The sequence below is a fragment of the Tympanuchus pallidicinctus genome, unplaced genomic scaffold, assembly GCF_026119805.1.
Source record: "Tympanuchus pallidicinctus isolate F22 unplaced genomic scaffold, pur_lepc_1.0 scaffold8, whole genome shotgun sequence".
Taxonomy (NCBI): domain Eukaryota; kingdom Metazoa; phylum Chordata; class Aves; order Galliformes; family Phasianidae; genus Tympanuchus; species Tympanuchus pallidicinctus.
In genome coordinates, this window is record NW_026294802.1 from 42,898,154 (window position 1) to 42,919,932 (window position 21,779).

Consider the following 21,779-nt stretch of genomic DNA (forward strand, 5'->3'; position numbering starts at 1 on the left):
TTGCTTCTGAAGCATTAAAGTGCTCAGTTTTAAAAGTCATTTCTGTAACTAGCTAATGCTAAGCTTTAATTTAGCAGAGGAAGATGTTAGATGTTTGATTAAGAATAGGAAATTAAGTTTTAAAAATAGTAAATAAAGCACATTTTAAATAAAGTATTTGCACTGCTTCACAGACAGCTGACTCAGTTTGTTACTAGTTAATATGTGGTGCATCCTTCTTAGTGAGAACAATTCTAACACCTACTTCTGAACACCACATGCCACACTGAACTAATCTCCTTCTTTGAACACTGTACAATCCTTATGGGCAGTTAAACCTTCCCTGTTCAGCCCAGGCTGGCTCAGAAGAGGAGCAGGAACACTCTGCTTCTGTCTTTCAACCCTCTTAGATTTTTTATTAGCAGAACAAGCAATCAAGACTTTTACCAAAAGTGAAGGAGAAGGCTTGGAGAAATCTCCTCTACCTACATTAAGTGCCTAATCACTACCTTCAGTTTATATGAACCAACTCTCCTACCACTAGCATCTAAGCTACCTATACTCTTCTCAGTGTGAAGGTGATGGCTGATTTCAGCATCTCAAGTATCAGAACTACTTAGTTCAGGTATCTTAACTAATATTCACAGGGTATTCATATAGAAATACACTTCATTAAGAGATTATGAAACTTTGGCATTTATTTAAAGAATACTAATTTGCTAAGCAATTAATACTGTATAGTATAGTTAACTGCATATATTGAGTGGAAATAGTCTCATTGTCTCTCCTCCTTCTGTTTAGAGGTGGCTCATAAAAATGCAGCTTAAATAAGTACAGCATTCCTCTATCTTAGACTTTGGAGGAAGTCTCTGCTTTTTTTTTTTTTGTAAGTAACTTTGAATTTATCTATCTACTACATAAGTTTAAATGGACTGTTTCATACTTCTTTGAAAGATGCATCATTTTCTGTATAGTAGGGCCAAATGATTTGCCTGTTATTAGATTCATATATTTGAATCCACTGCGACATCCTCAAAGAATATGCACATGAAACACTAGCAAAATAAATGACAGATTTGGGACCCAGCATTTTTTTCACTTGCTCAAATTCTGTGAACACTGTAGGGTCTGGACTGAAATTTCAAGAGTTGGCATATTTGTTTTAAAGTAACTTACTTTTGAATATCATTATTGATGCATCCGTGACCTAAAGCACATTTGTAGGTTTTTTGCAGGGATGACAGGTCAGTGATTTCTTCTTGCACTAAAATGTGGCCATTATCTTTTACAGTTCAGTCATTTTCATTCAGCGGTGGCTTTCATCTGATTCAAAGCACAGGCACACATCAGTGAGAATCTCTACACATTTCTGCATTTCTGCAATGATCTCCTTATGTGACTTCGCATACAGTTAAGTTTATTTTTATCCATATGAAAGCCTGATAGTTATATTTCTTCACAGTAAGATGCAAATAAATACTTGGAGTCATAAAGAGATCCTTTATTTCTTTAGGCAGTGCACTAAAGCGGTACAGGAGAGGCTAAAGCCATTGCTTTTTGCCCTTCTGCAAGTGAGCAGGACAGGATAGAGAGTGACTGGAAAATTATTGTGACAGGCTCTCATCTGGCTGTAACTCTGAAGTTGGAACTACTGTACTCTTCCCTGAAAAGTGACCAGACTAAAAAGGTTTGTAACTTTAGCGATTTATTAAAACATGCACCAAAACAAGCAACTTTTACATGCTCAGTTAAATGTAACATGGTAAGGAAGAGTAAAATAGAAGGGTTGCAAACAAATCCTTCCCTTATTCACTGTGCCTTGCTGGGCAGGTCCTTCCATTCTCATTTTCTAGTTCAGTAGTTCTGAACAGTGTCTAGCACTCCAACAAAGTCCACACAATCTATCTGGGGTCCTCAGCAGTATCCTTTTTTCTGCAAGGAAGGTTTCCATGAACCCCCTTGAAGATTTTATGCCAGCACTGTGCTCTCAGAAGACTCCCAGCCAGCATTCCCGCACAGCAGCATCTCTACTTGTGGCTCTGCCAGTCTTCATCTGTCTTACCCTCCATGCCAGAATCCTCTTCCCTATGCCCATATTCTGTTGTTCCCAAGGAAAGAGCAATTTCCCCTCTCTCCTGCTGGCACCACAATACCAGCACTGAAGCAGTCTGAGCACAGCCAACAGGCAGCCTTTTTGCCTGTTGCTCAGCTGTATCTTCTTTAAATGGTATGTGCACACACACGTACATGGTACAAAAGGTTTCACTTGTCACAGCTATGTACAATGATTGATATGGTCTTTGTGCAAATATCACATATTTGCACAACAAGCTCCTATTCTCATTATTTTAAAATTTAGAATATCATTGATTTCTTTAGGGGTGGAGAAAGGGGACAGCCACATTAATATTGACTGCAGAGTCTCAGCAGCAGTTGTGCCCAAAAAACAACTTAGGTTTCTAAGGATACTATAGGACAAAACAGGCTGGAAATCTGTATTTCTTACAGGCAAGGAGGACACTGTTTTCAGCTGATTTGATCAAAATTTTCCTGTAGCAGGGGAATGTTGGCCAACCATGGCCTCTGGTGGGAACAGCATATCATTTTTGCAAGAACATAAGATTTACTTTGTGCAAACAGAATGGCCTTGTTTTCCACTAACAGAGAACTGTACCCTCATGAAGAGGCAAGGTGCTATCAATCATCAGTATCTTCACACCAAAGGTAGTAGGGCTTCTCTTGACTCAGAAATACATGAAGGTACTGTGGGAGACAGGGGCTGTCACTTGAAGCACTTTTTATATCAACACATAAAAATACTAGACTAACTACTCTATACTTAGACTAATTAGATTTTACCCTTTCCAAAGTAGCAAAAAGTAAGCAAAGTAGCTCATGACCTACCATGTCCTTCCTTCTCCCTGACTGCACCAGAGCGTCCCAAGAGCATGCAGTTTGTTACTGCAGGCTGACATAAGAGCTAATGACAACAGTGCTGGACTGATACAACACAATTAGTTGCTTTTATTTTCTTCACAAATCAACAGATATTTTATGCTGGAGATAATTTTGCTGGATATTATTTTAAGGCTTTGACTGAGTCTTTAAATGGCTTTGAATTTAAATATTTATTTTATGATGAGACTATTTTATAATTTAAAAAACTAGCTTTTCTTGCTTTTTTCAGCCCAGCATCATTTTTTTCCCTGTTAAGTTGCTTGGCTCTTTTGTACTTTTATCCAGCTCTAAAGAGAAGTATGTTATTATTTTTAGAAATGTTGCTTTTTATATTCTTTCTTTATTACTTCCCCTAGTGTCTTAATCTTTTTGGAATATGTTTGGGTGTTCTTTTCATCTGGAGGTTTATTTATTCTTTCTCCTTGTACAGTATGTTCTGTACTTCCAGATCTGCTAGATACAAATTTTACTTAATTATCTCCTGAAAAGTTCCCCCTCTTTAAATTATTCCTCCTTAAAATTTGGTACTGTATGCTGCAAGATCTAGGCTTTTCACAAAATACATTCATCACAGTCTCATCTTCTTTCTCATCATTAAATTACCCTTAAAAAAGGAAAAATAAGAGTTATTATTTCATTCATAAATGGGAGTGAAAATTTTTATTAAATTGTAATAATGTAAAAAAACCACACCTTTTTACATTGTAGATGGAACTGTGAATCTTATTTATGTATTTGTTGTCAGATTAACTAAGCTATTTTAGAAAGAAAAAAAAAGCTTAAAATTTAAATGTAGAGTGTGTATGTCACCATAGTGACTACTTCTATATTCAAAAAATAAAAAGACTGGCACAATGTGGAAATGAAGCTTTGTCTTTGCAGTCCAGAGATCACTAATGAAGTCACTGTAGTTGAAATTTGCACGGGTGTTGACGACCCACATAAAGGGCCTCATATTCTTCAGTTTCTGACTTTCTACACAGCCGTAACGGTGGTGTTCAAGCAATGTTTTAGCTGCAGCATGGCAGGGCCCCACACAAGGCCTTGCCCAGGGCTCCTGGCCATCAGCGACAGGAAGAAGTTTGAGACACAAGGTGTCATGGCATCTTGGCCTGTTTTGTTCCTGACATCAATTTTGTTCCTGATATCTGACAAGTGAGAAATGATATCTGTTTTCCCCCAGAAAAGAAGACAGATGTGCCTGGTCCTATGCCTGGTCTCTGGCCTTGCGATGGTTTGAGCCATAAACATGGATTATAGTGAAGTTTTTCTGAGGACCCATAGCTTGTATCTGTCCTGGAGACGTAACCACCTCCAGATAATGATCTTTGTTAGATTTCTGAAGCTATTGTCTCTACACAAATACAAAGACAAACCTAGGAGCCTAGACTAAGTCCCATCACTTTGGGCCCATTCACACTATTGATATTTAAACTCTGAGTCACTGGGAGATTTAGGGAGATTTAAAGTCCACATAAAAGCACAGTTCAGGGCTCTTGTTCATGATTCTTAGTGAAAAATCAAGGTTATTAAAATTCTCCAACTTCTTATTATTCATAATTTTCATTATTCCTAACAACATTTAAAATAGAACATGAGCCCAAAATGATGAAAATTATAGTCTCAGTTCCAAAGAGAATACATTTTGTTTCTTTAAGGTTTCAAGCCCCAAATATTTCCTGTCAATAGCATTTGATTCAGCCTGGAGTTGACATTATCCATTACATCAATGGGTCACCATTTGTAATTCTCTCCTGTCTCAAATCTTATTCATCAGACAAACCAGCTATAATAGATTTCACAAAAGCCTTTATTTTGTCTGATTTTGCACATAAATAGTGTTTGTATTTACTTCAGATACAGATGGTGCCACCTGCTCCTCTTGGTACCCTGACATTTGGTCCTAATTAGATGGACTTGCATTATCAACAGCAAAGTAATACAGGGCTGCAGCAGGCACGGTTACCATGGATCCTAATGCACTCAGCATTCCACAGGAAATTTAGCAGAGCATAAGAAATAAATCTATTCCTATGAACCAGCACCACTTTAGTGACACTATTAAGGCACATTCTCAAAGTGTGCTATATCCAAGTGTAAATACCATTATTATTTCGAAACGATTATTAATGCATTTTACCACTGAGTCACTATGTAGGTGAAACAAAATTGCAAGTTGATTTTAAACACCCTGACCCTGCCAGCAGAAACAAGTCGTACATTCCATCTATAAAGGATAATGAGGCTCAACTGGGGATCAGTTGCCACCAAAAAAACTACTGGCATCTGTAAGTGAGAATGGTCAAAACAATTCAGACCTGTTGCACTCTCACGCTGAAGAGCTGCAGAATAAACTCTTATTATTTGTTCCTTTTCAAGCCTACCTGAACACACCTAATTATTATACTCTAAGACCCAACAAACAAAGGTTGAGACAAAAGTTGCTTCCATAGAGTGATTCCATAAACCTACGTATCAAAGTAAAGGAGAAAGGAGAACAGAAGATAAATAAAAGAAGCTAATAACAGATAAATAAAACCATTAAATACAAAGGCAAAATTAAAAATAATAATAAAAAAGAAATTATTTCCTTTATCCCTTTCTTGCAAAAAAATGAATTTAATGACACAATTTTGCTGTAATTCTTCCTACATAATCTAGAGTTCACTTCACGTTTGATACAAGCTACTATTTTCTGTTTCAGGCATCAACCTCAGCCAACTGATGTGCCTCCATCATTTGTAAGAATTATCTGCATTTCTGTCCAGTACACATTTCACGTGCCACTGCAGCCAGACTTCTTTGAGCTTTAAGATATTTTCAAAGTTCTCTCATATCTCAGACAGGATGAGTTTAGCACCTGAGTTATAAATGACATATCCTGTACTATATGAACAAGATTTTTTAACAGACTGTGACATGCAAGTTTTGAAGTATTATTGCCTTTCCTTTGGGACTAGAACAATTTGGTGTAACACGGAGCCGCATACTGCAATCAAGGGAAATCAGAGGGGGAAGCACATCCCAGAGCTGAAAGCATCATAGCACAATGTCAGGAAGCCTGAAGTGGGATGTACAGCCACACCAGGTTCCTACTTCCACATCAGTCCTTCAGGTCTTCTCACAGTTGAAGTCTAATTCATCTGAGAATAATTAAGCTCAGCTTATGTAAGGGACATAGCCCAAAGGAAGTGGAAGACAACAGATCAGACAGCACCTTAGGTGTAAATGCTTTTTAAGCGGTAGTAGGGATTTACTGACCAGGTTATTATTGTTAATTTACCACACACAATGTATAAGTAATCAAGTAAGTTGGAAATATATTATTTGGGGCAGGACAGATGTAACATTTTCTTTCTTTTTCTATTCGTATTTTTTTTCAGTTAGTAGGAATAGACAATGGGCCTATGTTTTTATAGCATAATTCTATTCACAAGCAAGTCCACTAACAATAAATATCAAACCTTTAAATATTAACAATCTGTCTATATTTGAACTAGCAATCAACAGATTATGTCTCATTTTCAAATTATGGGGAAATTTCTGCATTTAAATTATCGATAACTGAGACTGCATCAAAACCACATGCATACAATCCTTGATTCTCAAACAGGGTACATCCAGAGATTTGGCTTTGCTTAGAGCCATGACAACTGCCTAACCTTCACAGATCCTTCACCTCCACCAAAGCTTGCCAGCTGACACAATCACAGCCAGGAAGAAATCTATGTTCAGGTAATTGAGTGTGTTCTTAGAGAGAGCTCCTCATGAATAACCAGGATTTTTTCTGTTGTGCAGTATGAATAGCAACGAGGAAAAAGAGACATGCTCCATAGATAATCAAATGTTATCCATCAGTAACCTTTTTTCTAAATGTCAGTACAATAGAATTATCTCCACAATTAAGGAAGAAGATTAAGGTACCCTCTGAAAAAGAAAGCCTTAGATTACAGATAAGATTTCCACAACAATTTATGTACTTTGAATTAAAAATAGTGAAAAAGATAGCTTTCACAATAATTTGTCATGAAACAGAACTACTTCGGTCCTAATATCATGATACTGCTGCAAAAATGTCAACATGTCCCTGTGTTTCTTGTGCAGTAGCTTGTTAAAGTTTTTATCCCATTTTTTTTTTAAACATCATAGACCAGGATAAAATAAGAGAATTGCTGAAGTTTTGGGAAATAAGTAAAAAATAAAATAAAATAAAATAAATAATAATTTAAAAGCACCAGTTCTGCATCTTCCAGAGATCATCAATCTGTTGTACTTACTGACATTGCGGGGTTCCACAAAATACATGAATGCATGAATGTTCAGTACACCCAGCTCCAACTAACATTATTCCACGTCCACAATGACACCTTTGATTTTTTCAAGGAAGAGACTAAATGCATAGATTAGATATCCTCCTCTGAAAAATAGCTCTATAGAAAGATAAATCCACAGTCCAGAGATATGGAAAATTACTAAACATCAATGTCACAGTTTTTATCTGTATGATTCATCATAGTCAGCATGTCCTCTATACCTGCTGTCATTACTGTATCCATCATCAACTGTGTACTAGGTAAACATTTACACAGGAAACTGTTCACATGTTCATACATGCTGTACACAATCAACTATTAAACAATACTCTGATAAAAAAGTATTTTTCTGAGTTCCAAATCATCTGTTCCTTCTCAAACCACAGACTTACTAGAATGCTTTTTTACAGTTACTTTCCACTGGGGAAAGTATTTCCATAATAATAAAAAAAATACTTTCTAAAACATGTATTCATCTAAAACCTGTATTCACTTTGCAGGGAAAAACAAAAATGAAATTAGCAGTTTGTTGACTTTTACATTTCAGAACTGAATTAATTTCAAACTTCTGTTTACATGTATTTGATCTTTTGCTAGATAAAATAGCACTGTAATAATTTCATTGATGTAGAATAAGGTTTAATTCTCATTTGCTTGCAACTTTAAAATAGCCTGTTTTAATTTCAATTCCAAATGTGAAAATCCTTTGTGAAATAGAAGATTGATCTTTACTGTTCTGCTTCTCAAGAGAATTTTATGAATAATAAATTAAGAATAAAGGTTTTGACCCTTATTGTAATTTTTTTTTCTACTTTCTGAAATAGGTCCTGAATGTATAACAGCAGACATTGGAAATGCTCCATTTTCTTGAGGAGTTTAAACATATCATCTGAGATTGGGAGTGAGGAAGAGGGGACTGTGAACATCTCCCCCATGGCCTGCCAGTCCCTGTCAATACCAAGAGGTTCAGACCCGAATTCCATATCCCACAGCTCCTCCCTCTCTTGCAGACTGCTCTGACTCCTAATAACTCCCTCAGCTGTTCTTCACATCCTGCTTAGAGCTCCTATGCTGAATTAAAGATCAGTAACATAAAGACTTAAGAGAGGGGAATGGAATGGAAAAGGGAGAATATTTTGCTCCAGCAGCATCCTCTGTGGCCTTACATATACGTAGGGATGATATCAGAATTAAGGCAGAGGTAAGGGAGGCTTTATACAGTGAGAATAATTGCTACCAGAGACAAACATACATGTATGCTGCACACTGCAGTAATATTGAAAGATGGAATGCATCACAGAGTAGATCTGCATGGATGTCAAAAGCCAAGGGACAGGGTTATAGCATCATCCTTTTGATTCAGAAATGAATCTCACAGAATCATAGAATCCTTGGAGTTGGAAGGGACCTCGGAAGGCCACCACTCCCCAGCAATGAACAAGGACACCACAGCTAGACCAGGTTGCCCAGGGCTTTATCCAGCCTCACCCTGAAGGTCTCCAGGGATGGGGCATCAACCACGAAACTAGGCAACCCATTCCAGTGTCTCACCACCCTCACTGTAGAAGATTTTTTCCTTATATCTAACCAAAATCTACCCTCCCTGAGCTTGAAGCCAATTCCCCTTCTTCTATCACTACAGACCCTGCCAAACAGTCTATCCCTTTCTTTCCCTATTTCTTTTCGACATATAAAGCTGAAAATATGACCATTGAAATAATGCTCTCTCCAGAGAAATATCATTAAAAAGCATAATTCAAGCTCTTGGAATTACTATTTTTTTTATAGAACTAGCCATGGAATAATTTTATGTAGGTAGAAAATATAGTGAAGACATGCTGTATGTTGCTATAATCATTCTTTCAGCTGTGAAACGCTCCCGATTTCAGTGTGGTCCTGCGCAGATGCACAAGTAGGACTCATATGGTTTACCTGCATGATGGAGCTATATTTCTAAATACTGCACAGCAAATTGATTGAAAGAACAATTACACATTAAATGCCTGATCAGAGTGTAATTAAACTCTTCACCCTCAGATGGGAAGTAATTTAAACTAACATTCAAAATTCCATTTAAGAAAGTACTTTGAAAAACATAAACCTTGTGAAAAACTTGCTAATAAAGGACTTAATGTACTAAACTACAACAAATGTGAACCACAGAATCATAAAATCGTTGAGGTTGGAAAAGGCCTCTAAGACCACCTAGTCCAGCTGTCCACCTACCACCAATATTTGCTCATTAAACCATGCTCCATAGTGCCACATCCACACATTTCTTGAACACCTTCAGGGATGGTGACTCCACCATCTCCCTGGCGCCCACTTGAGTGACTGACTACTCTTTCATACAGGTTTTTCCTAGTATGCAACCTGAACCTCCCCCTGAGCAATTTGAAGCCATTCCCTCTTGTTCTATTACTCTGTCCCCACCTCACCACAACCTCCATGCAGTTGCAATGAGAGATAAGATCTCCCCTGAGCCTTCTCTTCTCCAGACTGAACAATCCCCATTCCCTCAGCTGCTCTTCCTAATACTTGTGCTCCAGTTCCCTCACCAGCTTCATTGCACTTCTCTGGACACACTCCAGAACCAAAATGTCTTTTTTGTAGTTAGGGGCACAAAACTGAACATAGTACTCAAGCTGCAGCCTCACCAGAGCTCAGTATAGGGGACAATACAAGCTGAGATGCCAGATCTTCTTGGCCACCTGGGCAAACTGGTAGGTCACATTCAGCCGAGCACTGATCAACACTCCCCTCAGTCTTATAAAAGAATTACTAACAGTGTGAACACCATGAACCAAATGTCTGCTAATGACAAATGACATCAGATTAGTGCAGAATTAACACTGCATAAAAAGAAGAACAGACTGGGCAATAAGGTAAAATTTAAGTTTATCAATAAGTGTCACAGGAAGAGGAGGATGTCAGCTACTCAGCCACAAAGCTAGCAAGGTATATGAAATGCTTAAGAAAGTTAGGGAGACCTAAGAAGCAGAAAACACAATCACCTGAAATTTCAGATACGTAAATATCACAACAGGGCATCAGTCAGAGATACAGTAAATGACCAGTACAAACAATAAAGCAAAGAACTCCAAGACCAAAAATGGCATTTGGTTTTATCTGTCAGAGAGCATCAGATCCAAATCCAGATAGGTCTATGAATGAGCTTCTTTATAATTGCAAAGAAAATATGGTCAGAGATTATATCTTTCTAAGAAAATAAAGAATGCAAGAAATCCAAATTATTGTTTATTACCTTCCTTGTTTTTTAAAGGGACATTACAAAAAGTCAAGGAGACTGGTAAAAGCACTAAATTCTGAAAGCACTTTTTTTACGTCACATGTAGAACTGAAAGTGACCATATATAGTCCTAATTGTAAAGATTCTAAAAGCAAAAGCCAACACAACATACTATCACAGTGAAGGTGGCTGCAATATTATTTTTTTTTAATTTCAGAAGAGTGATTCATGCTCAGTTGAGAGAAACAAAAAGGATAAACCGTGGAAAATAGAACCACTTAACAGCAGACCAAAAGGGATTTCAAGGAGTAATACGCACTCCCACATACAATTTTCCTTTCATCAATACTAGAGAGTTTTAGAATACAGTATTGCTGAGGCCAAATTCTTGGTTGGTTACACTTTTTACAGGATGTTCAAACTTCTTGTCTCTATTTCAAGGCTCTGTATAACCTGCCTATAAAGATCTGCTCATTTTTGTCCTTCTTTTAAGATCTAAAACTTGTCTTCTGAAGTGAAAAGCAATGTAGCTTCCTTTCTGATCATTCCTTTAAAGCTTTTCTTATCCTACACAGTCTTTGATTACTGACCTCTCTGTGATTTCTACACAAAATCAAGTTATTACTCTCATTCGGAGGCCATCTCCTCTCAAATTTCATACCTCTTCATGTCAATAAAGCAACACTCCTGTAATGTTTTGAAGATTTGGCTATTAAACGTGCTTTATATTTTATTTCTGTGCAACTAATTTGCAAAATATTTGCCCTAATATCACAAACTTTGTTTCCTTTAGTATCATCATAGATTAAGTAAAAGAAAAATTCATAGAGGTGTTTGAGAAAATATTTCAGATATAATGGAAAGTAACATTAATTCTCATCTGAAATTCAATCCAAATCTTTTGCAGACATGGAAGTCTCATACTATAGTTTGCAAGGATAGAGTTTAGTCAGAGGCTGCGTAAAGGAACAATGTTTAACACAGAGCTCCAGGAAAATTTTACCATATCCTGATATCCTGGCCACAAATAGCTCTGCTGCAGAAGTGCTGAAGATAGGGCATAATATGTAGATTTACTTGTCTTTTCTCCAGCAGGTTGTCAGGTGTCAATCTTTACATTCTGCATTATTCTACTGCACACAGAAATTGCAATTGTAAAAGACCTTCACATACCCACTTCCAATTCTGGTACCTGACATGAAGATTTTGTACCATCTAAAAAAGTACATTAATTCTTCTTTTAATTCTTCTTTCTCTGACTCCAGGTCTGCAGAAATGTTAGAATGATAACCAGTCTAATAAAAAAAAAAAAGCAATAATACGAGTTCCAGGAATGAAACCATGAATGCATGTGCTTTTTCTGTCAGTAAATAATGATCAATTTATACAGCAAACTTAGCCTTCTTTTCGCTTTCCAAACTGTGTGAAAAACATTAGTAATCTTAAGTAAGCTATTTATTTGGAGCTATTAATTACAGACTCCATGGGTAATTTGTGATCTATACACTGTCCTTTGCCTAGTGCTTGGCTAGAACTTAAGGAGCATTACATATTTCTAAAAAGAAGTGCAGGACAAATAACGGCTTCTTTGTTTCGTAGTCAGGTAAATACCACTAATTAGTCAGTTTTGCAAATTGTTTTTATCTGATGAAGTCATTCAGCAGCACTAACATTTTTGTCACCAAAGTTACAAAAAAAAACCAAAACAACTTATTAAAATTATTAAAACTTATATAAAACTTACTTATTCCAGTAATCCATACAAATAGACTATTTGTTGTGTTTTCAGGTTTTATTTTCAGGAAGAAGGGTCAGTGAATTGTAGAGTTTATTCTATCTCTGTCCAGGATAACAGTGTTCCTAAAACTACTCTGAGGGCTGCTCCAAAAGTAATGCCTCCCATTTTATTATGTTATCCCACAATGTCAGAGGCAGATGTTGGTGATACGGAAGTAGAGGCTGAACCTTCCCACCAATATCCTGTTATATTTTGTTACTGTGACTGACAGCAGCCAGGGAGCAGTTTGAAAAATTGGCAGGGAACTGTGGGTGAAGCAAAGGTATGGCATTGAATTTCTCCCTGCCAAAAAAAAAAATTGCAGCCATTGACATTGATATTCTCTGAACATTTATGGAGAACAAACAGTGATGCAGTGGGTGGTGCATTTCAGAAGTGGTGACACTAACAGTGGGTCACCTCCACTGGTGCAGATTCTCCAGAGCCCAGCATGCAGGTTCTTGTTCATTGCTGATGAAAGCATAAAGGTAAATTGGCTATGTTGAAAAATAGCATTTTGTAGCTGAGACTTTGCTCTATCAAACAGGTTATTGTGTTCTTTGTATCTATTGTAGTTTCTATGGAAATAAATAGGAGTAATATTTGGAGCAACCTACATACTATTAGAGTCTTAGGCTCAATTTCAAAATATGTAAGGAATAAAAATAATTCATTTCTTTTTTATTGTAGTTTAAAAAATCATGGTAAAAGACTATTTAAAATGTTACCTTGAGGTGCTTCTGGGTCTGGAAATGATTTGTCCATTTCAAGAAGAGAGAATAATTGTTGATCTAGGGTCATTGATGAACAGCCCGTTCAAGGATATTGCTCTGGACAAAGTTTACCATCAGTTAGAACTAAACAGTGAGAGTGAAAAAGCACCCTTATTTTATAAGGCAAACAATGTTTATGTGGCACTTGTATTCCTCCAGACTAGTCCAAACAGGTTTATAATGTGCAAACGCCAGCTCATTTTTCTTCTTTGCTTGAAAGAATAGAACAGGAAACCAAAGTGCAGTAAAATAAAATAAAATAAAATAAAATAAAATAAAATAAAATAAAATAAAATAAAATATTGCAGTCTGGCCCAAAGACTTCATGCTTGAGTACAAGGTATAGAATAAAAAACATAAGCAGCATTATACTGTATTCTATAGCATTAGCTGACAAGACTCCAAATATTTTGAAGGCATCTAGCTGATTACAAGCAATCCGGGGTTTTGGAATGTCTGTAGTGGACTGACCTTCTATTTCACAATCATGAAATTTATCTAAGATAGTAACAAACCAACCAAGACCACTATTTGGCAGCAAAACTTAAAGCCAGAAGATACGTAGAACCCCATGTTTCACCTATTGTTTAATTATTCAGCTAATGAATAACTCAAAGTAATTTATTTTTCGGGGGGTACGTAGCATGATGCATCACAACATTAGCAGTTTTGACTATGTACATTTTGTCTGAAATTGGTAAGGAGTGTCTCAAATCTGTCCACTGTGGACAGTTTTACATTTGAAAGCATTTCTTTGGAATTGTTTGCTTTCCAAAGGGAGAGCTCAGGAGTATTTATTGGCTGAACACTTGGCCAGGGTGCAAATGAAATTAGGTTGATACAGGAGACTGATGATGATACCACTGTATCCTGTGAAGGCAAAACACAAGCTGACATCTCCTTGCTTCCTCTTATCTGTCAACTGAACAATACAACCTCCACCCACCAATCACCCCTGAAGATCAGCACCCTGACACCTGACATCGCTGGATCTAGGAGTGGTGAAACGCTTTGCTTTGCTGTGTTTGTATATCTGCCTGTCTCTCTTTTCCCTGTTTTTTTCGTCCAAGATTTTAAAGACTTAGTTTGTCTATCTCCTGGGATTATTTTATCATGGAATAAAAGGATCTAGTCTAGAAAGTTTCAATATTCAGTCTTTAAATAAATCTTGAGCGGCTAACAGAGTGAGGGAGGTGATTGTTCCCCTCTACTCTGCCCCTGTGAGGCCCAATTTATGTCCAGGCCTGGACACTCTGGCACAAGAACTTTTGAAACAGGTCCAAAGAAGGGCCATGAAGATTATCAGAGTACTGGAGAACCTCTCTGATGAAAAAAATTGAGGTAGTTGACTTGTTTAGCCTGCAGAAGAGAAGGTTCTGGAGAGACCTCATTGTGACTTTCCAGTACTTGAAGGGAGTTTATAATAGGAGGTAGACCAACATTTTACACAGCCTGATAGTGATAGGACAAGTAAGAATGGTTTTAAACTAAAAGAGGGGAAATTTAGGCAAGATGTTAGGAAGAAATTCTTTACTCAAGAGGGCAGTGAGCCAATGGCACTGCCCAGAGAACCTGTGGATGCCCCAGTCCATTAAGGTATTCAAGGTCAGGTTAGATGGGGCACTGGGCACTCTGACCTAGTGGCTGGTAACCCTGCTGATGGCTGGGGGTTGGAACTAGATGATCTTTTTAGGACTCTTTCAACCTAAGCCATTCTGTGATTCCATAAACCTGATAAACCTTATACAATAACTCCTTTTAAATATTTTAGGTAATTCCGCAGAATACAACATCCTGAAAATCTGTTACATTATCAGTGGGCAAAGAGTCACACATATTCAGAGAAGGTGGTGATCCATGCAACCATGTAATGAGACTCGTTTCACTTGACTTGAGCAACATGAGTCACCTTGTCCAAATGGGTCATCTAAGTCTGTCTTCATCAGAGCCTATGAAGAGAGATATGTATCTTCACATGTAAGTCATACCAGCCTGAACAGCTTACTGAGATAGAGGTTGCCAGTCAGAAATTGAACAACTGGTTAAATCTTTCCTTGTGAGCTCATGAGCTCCACCCAAGGGAGCCCTGAACAAATACTAGTTGAGAGCTAGAATCTGCATCAATATCTTTATGTCCAGCCATGCAGTTAACCAGTATAAGTTCAACATAACAAATATACCTCTCCTCCCCTGGGCACTGATTGTAACACAAAATGAGAACACTTGGACTTCCACCTGAGCTTTCCTAAGAACATATCATACAAAAATACTTATCTCAAATATTGGAAACAAGACTCTGGAAATATTGAACTATAACTGGTACATTTAATGGATATGCTTTTCCATTAAAAACCAAATTCTGACCTCCTTTTCTAGGTTGATTTATTCCAGAGCCCATTACATATGCCCCATTGATTTTGCTAGGTTTATTTGTGCAATAAAATTCTACTCAGTACATTGAAAAACATCTGCTTCTGTTTACAGATGACCAATTTGAACTCCTTTTCTCAAAAGGTGACCAATTATTTATAAATTAAATTGATTATACAGGTGGATAAGTTATCATCAATATATTGAAAATATTCATGATTTAAAAGCAGTTCATGCTAAGTATTTTCATTGTTGCTTCATGAAATTATGAAACACGTATTTTACCTATGCTAATAATATGACAAATCTATTGTAGAACTGTAACATAGGTAGATTTATTTAGGATATTGGTGGTATCTAACATCTGGATAAGTTGAAACTTTCAAGATATCAAACATAATTAATCATTAGAAATATCACAATAGAAAGACCACATAATTCTCTTTATTTTACTACTTTATTTTCCCTTGTTTCTTAATTTGTTGCAAAACTTGCAAATTAAGTATTAACAAATAAAGAAGTTGTTTGGTAGGCAGCTCTTTACGTATATTCTATAATAGACATCAGTCTGTATTCCTGCTTATATGTAGATGACATTTTTCTGCAGTCATTAAACAGGACAAACAAGCTACCTTTTTGGGGATCTACTAAGAAAGTATGTAAACTTTAAATATATATATTGAATTACTGCATATTCCTGGAATATAAAAAGGTAGACTACAAATATTGCACTACATACTAAATAGGCTTTTTTCCCTCCAGAATAGCTAATCAGTGGAATAATATGATGGCAATTTGTAGTTAATAGTCTTCTGCAAGTAAGGACAAAGTCCAGTCTTTTTTTTTTTTTCTTTTTCATTGAGCACAGAGAAGACTGTATATCTTTCTGACTTACTTGGAGGAATCAATATCATGAGGAGGTGTTTTTCCTTGTCATGCAGACTCTCTGGAAACATTAGAAGGGGATTTTCTTCCCCATGTCTTCAACTCTACCTGCTCAATTCCTTGAGTGCAGCCACACTCATGTTTAATTTGGCTAAGAAACACATTTCTGGAACAAATTTCCTGACTGTCTCCACTTTTCCATGGCAGAGCAGTTTCACTGCATCCAATCTCAGTTCCTTCCAGAAGAAAAAAATAAGAATAAGCAGTGGGAATACAGGTATAGCCCTACAGATCAACGAACTACAGCCAATCTGAAGTAAAATTGTCTGAAAGAACACAATGAGGATCTCTGACACTCACAACAAACTGCTTTGCCTTGCATCAGTTGGTAACACAGACATGGTCATAGGGTACCTGGGTGGAAAAGGTAACTTGAAGAAGTCACTCTCTCCCTGTCTAACTCCCCAGGCAACAGATCAGAAGGAAATGTATCATGTCCTCTGACCACTAACCTGTGGTCAGTGGAGATTCTTTTCAATCACTTTAACATGCCTATTGCCAATTTTGCTAATGAAGTTTCACCTCCAAATTCTTCCATTGACAGAACAGTACTTATATGTTTGGACAGCAAGCAACAAGTCTGAAAGATGAGTAACCTCCTATAGACATTAGTAACAAGCAGCTCAGTCTGTCTGGCCAAATCCAAGGACACTGACAATTATGCAGCTAACATTCTTTTTAAGATCCGAACTATTTCTTATTGTTTTATTTGAATGAATATCTGGTCAGGTAGCAAATATATCTACTACCTATCTATCTATCTATCTATAAATGCTTTGCATACATACAAATGCCTGAATAATGACAAAGATGCGTATACAAAACTAAACCAATTCTTCATTCCCCTCAAAAGACAGGATTATGAGTTCCTTATCACGGAAAACAAAAGATATCCTTCCTACCTGAAGAGGGGTATACAGGAGTCAGGTTTGTACAGAGCCCATCTTCCCATCACAGCAAGGAGTTGTTTGTGGCAGAGGAGAAGAGCAAACCGACGAAGAATGGAACGCAGCATTTAACATTTTAACTACTGACTTCCTTTTACTATAAGCTTTTCAAGGAGGATGAGCAGGTACTAGGAATAACAGAGTAAATTCTTGTTGCCTCCCAGGAACAAGGATTTCATATGGATGACATTCTTACATGTGTTAGATGTGTTAGTAACATCATTTGCTGGTTTTCTGAGGCTATACTTTAGAAGGCGCAGTTCCAAAATTCAGATAAAATTGTACTTGAAGCAACAATTCATTCACAAGGTTATGTCTGTTTTGCAGAGGTCTGAGCTGGAATTAGAATTTCTGGGCCCATAAGTCACTAATGAACACACACACATGTGTGCACGTACATTTGCACACTGCAAGTGTTCCAACTTGCCAGCAATTTTATCAAATTTCGTATGGCAATGTAGACTAAACTACTGTGGAGTGGAATATGACTCATAACTTTATAAAACATTCTAAATCCAAAATTGATACCTTTCCCAACAGAATACAAGACTTGAATTCCTATTTATGAATAAAACTATAGAGAAACAAAGATGTCTAGGGAGTACATCAACAATTTCCTTTTCATAATAGAATAAGCAGCTTTTTAAAATGACATGGTTTGTAGCTCAATCTTACATCTGACAGCTAGATTGAGAAGTGACAATCCACTGGATATATTATAAAGAGATTTGAAAGAACTATCTGATGAAATAACAAAATAACAAAATGGATAACAGCAAGAGAAATGACGGAATTAAATCAATGAATGTTCAGCATATGTTAGGTCGCCTGATGTAATGGCCTTCAGACTTACTGAGTAATATTTTTGCACATTAGCTAAATGCAACTTGAATCTTCTGGAATTCCTCTGTATTTTCAGGAGTAAGGGCGGGAACTGGTCCTCTACAGGAGGACCAAATGTGTTTAATTTGATCAAATTTTCATAATTTTGAGTTAAAGTCACAAGGAAAGTAATAAACAATTAACGTCAGTACAACAGTCCTCAAAGTCTCACCTATCCAAATGATGTGATGGGTCACAAAGATTCAACAACCATCTTAGCTCTTGCTTATTACTGAAGATGCACAATCTTGCTAATGTAATCTTTACTTCGTACTATTGTACTTAGACAAAATAGCAATAGACATTTAATAAACGTGAATAAAAAGTCAAAAATTCTTCTGCAAAGGATTTATATGTTACATTCATAAGCAGCATTTCACATAAGACTCAAAAAAATGGCAAATGGAAGAGGAAGACAAAGTAATAATTGGTCTTTCTATCTTTCATGCCTATATGTACTGGTCACCACACACAAGCTGCACAAAGTAGAGGAGCACGCAACTCCTTCTGTGTGTGGAAGAGTCCCTCTTAAACGTTAGCACCTTTTGAGAATTGTGGTACAACTGAAAAATATTGACTAGTAAATTGCATAACATCTATATTGTACCTGTGCTGATTTTTTAAACTTTTCAAAGATCTCACTGAAGAAAAAACCTTATTTTTTGAGAGATTTTTTGAGAATGAAACTGTTACCCAAGCAAAATAGAGAGCAATGCACTTCGCATTCAGAAGATGCACAGCCTGCTACTGAAATTTTAAATTTGTTTTATACATTCCTCAGAATAGGGTTTTATATATATATAAACATATATACACAAGTAAATCTCCTTCTATTGATATTGTAGATGTACAATTATACTTTCAAATAGGTTAGTTAAGAGAAAACAAGTAATGCATCTATAAAGTTTCCAGATAAAGATCTCTTACACTGTGCTGACATTTTTTTTCAGAGAAATTAATAATTCAGTTTGATGGAGCAAATTGAAATCAGACTGATTTACACAGGCTTCCACATGCTTTTGGAAACTTCTTCCATCTTTATTTTTAGCAGTGCAGACAGTTATTATAGGCAGTTAAAGGCTGATTAGGCTGGCAGAGCAGTTAAAATGCTAACCATACAAAACAGAAGGAGAGACTACTGTAACTGTAAAAGGATGTGCATGAAGGGGTTTTTTAATTAACATTTTTGTTGATGTTTTATTAAAGGACCACACTTTTCTTTTCAAAAACTGAAAACAGTGTGATAAATACATGCCTTGAAGAAATGCTATGGGGAAACAAATCTCAGTAAAATTATATTTCATTATGTCAGATTGGAATTTGAAACTCACATTGCACATGTTAAAATGGTAGAGTAAGCAACTTTATTTAATGTCAGCTTTCCATGTGTTTATGTATACAAACATGAAGAACTGTCTATATACACATACACTCTGTAAAGGGGACTTCTTCAGAATTTTCAGTTAGAGTGGAATCAAATATGAATGTTCTTTGAGGTTAGTGGAAGTAAATTTCATTTAATTCTTACCATACTCCCTTAAATCTTAATTACAATTGTTGCTATCTATTTTAATCACTGAGGTTTGGTTCTCTGAAGGAATGACATCAATACTGTCAGATCCAAAGTTCAGTGCAGTTTTTTTAGAAGAGTACTCTGTGATATCTTTGTTTCATTTTCAAATCTTTGTATGCTGGAACAGCAAGCAAACAAAAATGTTCACATTCCATATGAAAAATAATGTTTGATGAAAGAAAACACTGCATCAAAAATCAAGGTACATGGATAACTTACAGTTCAGAAAACTAGTATTGCTGGTACTACTAGTTAGAGACAGAGGTCCGTGCCAGTACTGGTAGTAACAGCAGTAATTAAGCAAGTGACACCAGAAATACACACATATATGGAAATAAACAGCCTGCTGTAGTCACAGAAGATTAAAGGTAACAAATATATAGAAAGCTCTGCAAGGGACAACAAAAAGCCAGCCTCCAGGTGAGACAAAACTCAAAGTTTGTGTGACTGCCCTATTATCTTTCATGACTAATGTGTCTTACCATGATGCCTGAACAAGCAAGTTTGAGAAACTTGCTTGGAACAGTTCCAGTTACATACAAATTTTGTTTGAAATTCATAGGGACATTCAGCTTTATAAAACAATACAGAATCCTGTTCTTTTCACATAAGGACAAGCATTAAGGACATATTGATTTGATTTTTACTCCATCCTCATTCACAGATTGTAAACTAAATAAGGAGTTCATGACTTGACCTACCATCAAGACCTCAGCAGTTCAAAAGTAATTTAATTTGTGCTCTGTGTTTTCTAGGGATAATAATATGAAAATTGCTGTGATGTACCTGTTCTCTACAAAATGCATACAGACAACTGTACATGGGGTGAGAGAAAAGGTCACTGAAAACAGGAATGGAACTGAACCACAGTCATAGGTCTTTAAGAAAATCTGTACCTTCATTGGATTTGCACAAATTAACTACAAACTTTCTCAAATATTGCCCATGAAACTTTTCTTTGGGTTTGAGAAAAATGTCACACTTTTTATGACAGTGCAGGTTTGTATAGGAGAACTGAAGGGAGACACAATAAAGGCTAACAGGAAGCTGTCCCTTTCCAGCACTCCAATAAGTGACTTATAATGTTTTACTATCACAGTTACCTGTGCATTTCTTGATGTTGCTATTTCTTTTTCCATGGGATCCTAACTTGCATCCAAAGTTCTCCTCCCAGAATTCTGCAAACCATACGTTTCTTCGATTGTTGGCAAGTGTTCGGCTCCGAAAATATCTATCGAATCCTACATTTAAGAAAGAGAGAAAAAGGCATTAAAATATCAAACAGCATACAGATAGTCATTTAAAGATTATAATGCATTTTGTATGAATTTCATAACAAGAAAAAAATGTAGGTACTATTTGCAATAATATTTTATGTGCATATCTAAGAAATAAATACTAGCATATTTATTACTATTCCATATTTGCCGTAGAAAAATATATTTTTAAATATCCACAGCAGTTACAGCATCTCTAAATCTACAGCAGAATTCTATAATAAAAAATAATGCCATGCAGATGGCTAAGGGAACTTAATTTTTAATACAACAGATGACCAAATAAAGAATTAGCTACCTACAAGAAATTAGACAAAGTGACTCAAGTGCCAAGGTTCAAACATATTTCTTTTCATGGCCACCTAAATTCACTGAGTACCTTTCTGTTGAACCTGAAGTCTTCCAAGTCACATAAATTGCCCACCAAGCTGGGAAACTAAAGATTCTCCCTTAATCTGATTAGATCCTGCACCAGTATTACTCCATCAATCCAGGAGATTTAATAAAATCATGACCAACATACCAATAGGATTAAGCTCTTCATAAATACTTCCATCAACGTAAATTCTCCAAACAGTATCTATAGTGCCATTTTTCTAATCATTTCCCAGCTTACAGCACTTATGTCCAGGACTTAATATGGCCGTTACCGCAGCAGGCGGTACAAAGAAACAATCTCCACTTGCCAGAAAAGTGTCTCATACTCCACATGATAAACTTTGTTAATACAGTGAC

General features: G+C 36.4%; 1 protein-coding gene across 2 annotated transcripts in view; it reads right to left on the bottom strand.

Moving 5' to 3' along the window:
* Window positions 1-21,779, bottom strand: part of GRM8 (glutamate metabotropic receptor 8) — a 332,666-nt gene that overhangs the window by 147,187 nt on the left and 163,700 nt on the right. For both annotated transcript variants that reach the window (XM_052667763.1, XM_052667764.1), the window contains exon 6: window positions 20,871-21,008. In XM_052667763.1, coding sequence (XP_052523723.1) covers window positions 20,871-21,008 — 138 coding nt within the window. The remainder of the gene's footprint in view (window positions 1-20,870; window positions 21,009-21,779) is intronic.